Consider the following 3,151-nt stretch of genomic DNA (forward strand, 5'->3'; position numbering starts at 1 on the left):
GTCGTGTGTACCCACAATGTCGATCTCCTTAACATTTTCTGAAAAGAATAAAGCGTTAATATAATATATGATAAAAAGGATAAACACAATATACAATTTAATCAAATTCATACAACTTACCGATAATAGGCTCGTGTTTAGCTATTAATTCTTCCTGGATCCATTCCTTAAAACGTAAAACTATTTGACCAATCATACGAATTACGACGTCATCTATGCTCGGTTTCAGGAGTAAACTTGGTAAGATCGTAACAAAGCTTTCAAATATTTTTTCTCTGTCAAACGAAACAAGTAATAATTAGCGACCGTCTACTAAGTTAATTATACGTTATCTCACATATAGCACCAAATGAGTGCTCTACAAAAATTAAATTATCCACCGTTTACAGTTTTTACTTTTTATTTAAAACAATTACCCGTGCAACTCATTTAAATTGCTGTTCAACATAATGTCACCAATAATTAAATACAAATGCGATTGTAATTCTTTCTTAGGCAAACGAGAAGATGCTTCAATAATCAGTCTTAAAGTATGATTCAAATTAATATAGTTGCTATACCAAACTGGTCCAGCTTTCAAAAATAAAGTTTTTAGTAGCTTAGTTAGTTGAGGTAAAGTCGACGAGTCGTACCAATTTTCAATAATACCTGAAAATGAAAAAGGTATTGTAAAAAAAGGATCTGATGTATCATACATAATAATAATTAGATAATAATATTACTTGTGTTTATTACATAACATTAATTTACCATTTAAATACTTGAGAATGGATACGCAATAGCTCCTGACAGACTTGGGAAATTGTTCGTTGCAGTTAAACAGAGATGTAAACCATACGTGAATTTGACAAAGTCCTAAATTTTGTTCCAAACATCCTTCCGTAAATTTCATTTGAGAAAAATCTTTTTGACGTTTTCTGGATTCATTAATAAGAGGCTTTACTTTACCATAAGGAAACCTTGATAGGAAATTTTTCATATATGCATTATGAAACGTATCTTTAAACCAACGCTTCATACGTTTGACGCTATAATCATCCTGATCCAACGTATCAATGTATTCCACAATCGATTGCATAATTACAATGACATTTTTCAATAATGCAGCTGTTTCGCTCAAAATTGTAATCTCTGTGTAACTCTCAACTTTCGCATCTGGACATACTTCGAGCCAAATATCAGACATTAGTGGCATCAATAAATCTACATACTTTACGAATTCTTCTATAGGTAAGGTTTCTTTCTCAAGATTATCTATCGAGATCATATCTTCGTCGAGATTAATTTTGCAAAATTGAGTCGCACTATCGTTATAGACTGGAACAAACTTGGTATATTTTTTCGTTTTCACAAATGGAGGCACAATCGATCGTGTACCTATACAAAGTTTCCTGTAGTTAACAATAGAGGTAAATAAATTAGCTAAACGTTCCAGAACTTTAATTCTCCATTTTACATTAGTGCTTTTGGAATGTAGCGTTGTTATTAATTGTGCCGCAGGACTACCTTCATTATGTAACCTGCATATCATACCCAAAAAATTAGGTAATATTTTATGACTATCCTTCGCCAATGCACTACTACAATTTTGTACAAGCACGTCTAAGAAAAGTAGAGAATCTTCTTTCACACGTGGATCAATATGTGTCATAGCACAGCTCAGATACGATATTATAATTTCACACAAAGGTGTCAACTGTTCATTCGAGATAAGGCCAAGAATAAAATTAAGCGCATGAAATGAATTTGTGCGTATTTCTTTTTCTTTATCAAGAGATAAAGCTGCAATACCATGTAACAGAGAATTCAATCGTGAATGTAAAGATTTTGGAGGATTTTGCAACAGCATGTCTTTTAATTGTTTCAAAGCATCTTGTCTCACGGTTGAATTGTGATGTCGAAAACGTGTTAATAAATCCTGAAAATACATTACAAGCTACGTAACAAAGTACGTACAAGCTTAAATTATAACGCACTAAACAATTAGGTTTAAGCACCATATCAACACTCGGAAATTATTAAGTTTTCTCACCTCCTCGATAAATAGACTCATTCAATATGTTTTTGCACGAAATGAATGAATCTGGCAAAACAAAAATATGTCTTTCTGCCCCATGAACCGAGTTATTAATTGTTAAAGTTGACAGATTAGGAAAACTGTCGCATCAATGCATAGAGGGTTACACAAATTATCTGCTTCATAAACACAAATTCTCTGCTTTAAAAATACAAATTTTCTGCTTTACAGACAAATACTTACCTACCTAAAACAAATTCTCTACTGTAAAAATAAAAATTATATAGAAAATAATTTGTATTCTTAAAGCAAAAAATGTGTTTTTAAAGCAGAGAATTTGTGTAACTGAAGTAGAAAATACTTATTCTAGCCTCAATTACACGTTCTCATATCCTATGCTATCGATGTGCAGATTTCCTAACCCGAAAAGTCGTCAACTTTAACGATTTATACCTCGGTCCACGGAGTAAAGCGACACATCTTTTTGCCAGATTCGTTCATTTTGTGCAAAAACGCGTCGAATAAGTTAAATTTTATCAATATCGGCGGTGAGAAGGATAAATTCAACAATTACACAACATTAAATTAAACGTAAAAAAATATTGTAAGCCGAATTACATACGTCGATATTTAATTTGCGAGTGCTAAGAACTTCCGTTTCATCTCGTTGCTTTAGTTGTTCACGAATTAATATTTTTTTTACTTTAAACGACGTATCTGTAGCATTCGAACCCTTTGTCAATTGATGGACGGTCTTTGCTTTTAATTTCACTTTCGCCTTTTCCAATTTTAGGCGTTTTAAACGTTTATGATTCTTACTCATGTCTCAAAACGAAATATATCGTATTAATTACAAAATAGTTGCATTTAAATTAAACATAACAATTAAAATATCCGACATATAACGACGAATTCGTCGCACATTATACCGCGGTTCGATTCACGCCACGCGTTCACCATGGGCTGCGTTCGGAAACATCACCCGAGTGCCCTCGTGTATCATCTTATCTTTATTTAACATTGGATGAATAACAAGGATAAAATAATACACGGGGGCACTCAGGTGACGTTTCCGAACGCAGCCATGGTGGAAGTATAAAGCTACGGGTGAAATCACACGATACGGGAATCAGC

The 3,151-nt window shown here is 33.0% G+C and overlaps 1 protein-coding gene across 1 annotated transcript; it reads right to left on the reverse strand.

The window, feature by feature from the left end:
- Positions 1-6: 6 nt before the first annotated feature.
- Positions 7-2,968, reverse strand: LOC108720180 (testis-expressed sequence 10 protein homolog; the record flags this gene model as incomplete). Its single annotated transcript, XM_018448012.1, has 6 exons — positions 2,640-2,968; positions 1,378-1,918; positions 751-1,317; positions 417-648; positions 121-275; positions 7-38 (listed from the first exon to the last, which is right to left on the reverse strand). Coding segments are annotated over exons 1-6 (1,728 nt in total), but the record flags the coding sequence as incomplete, so codon positions are not given.
- Positions 2,969-3,151: the final 183 nt, after the last annotated feature.

This window comes from Mycetomoellerius zeteki, unplaced genomic scaffold (assembly GCF_001594055.1).
Source record: "Mycetomoellerius zeteki isolate Tzet28-1 unplaced genomic scaffold, Tzet1.0 scaffold2143, whole genome shotgun sequence".
NCBI lineage: Eukaryota > Metazoa > Arthropoda > Insecta > Hymenoptera > Formicidae > Mycetomoellerius > Mycetomoellerius zeteki.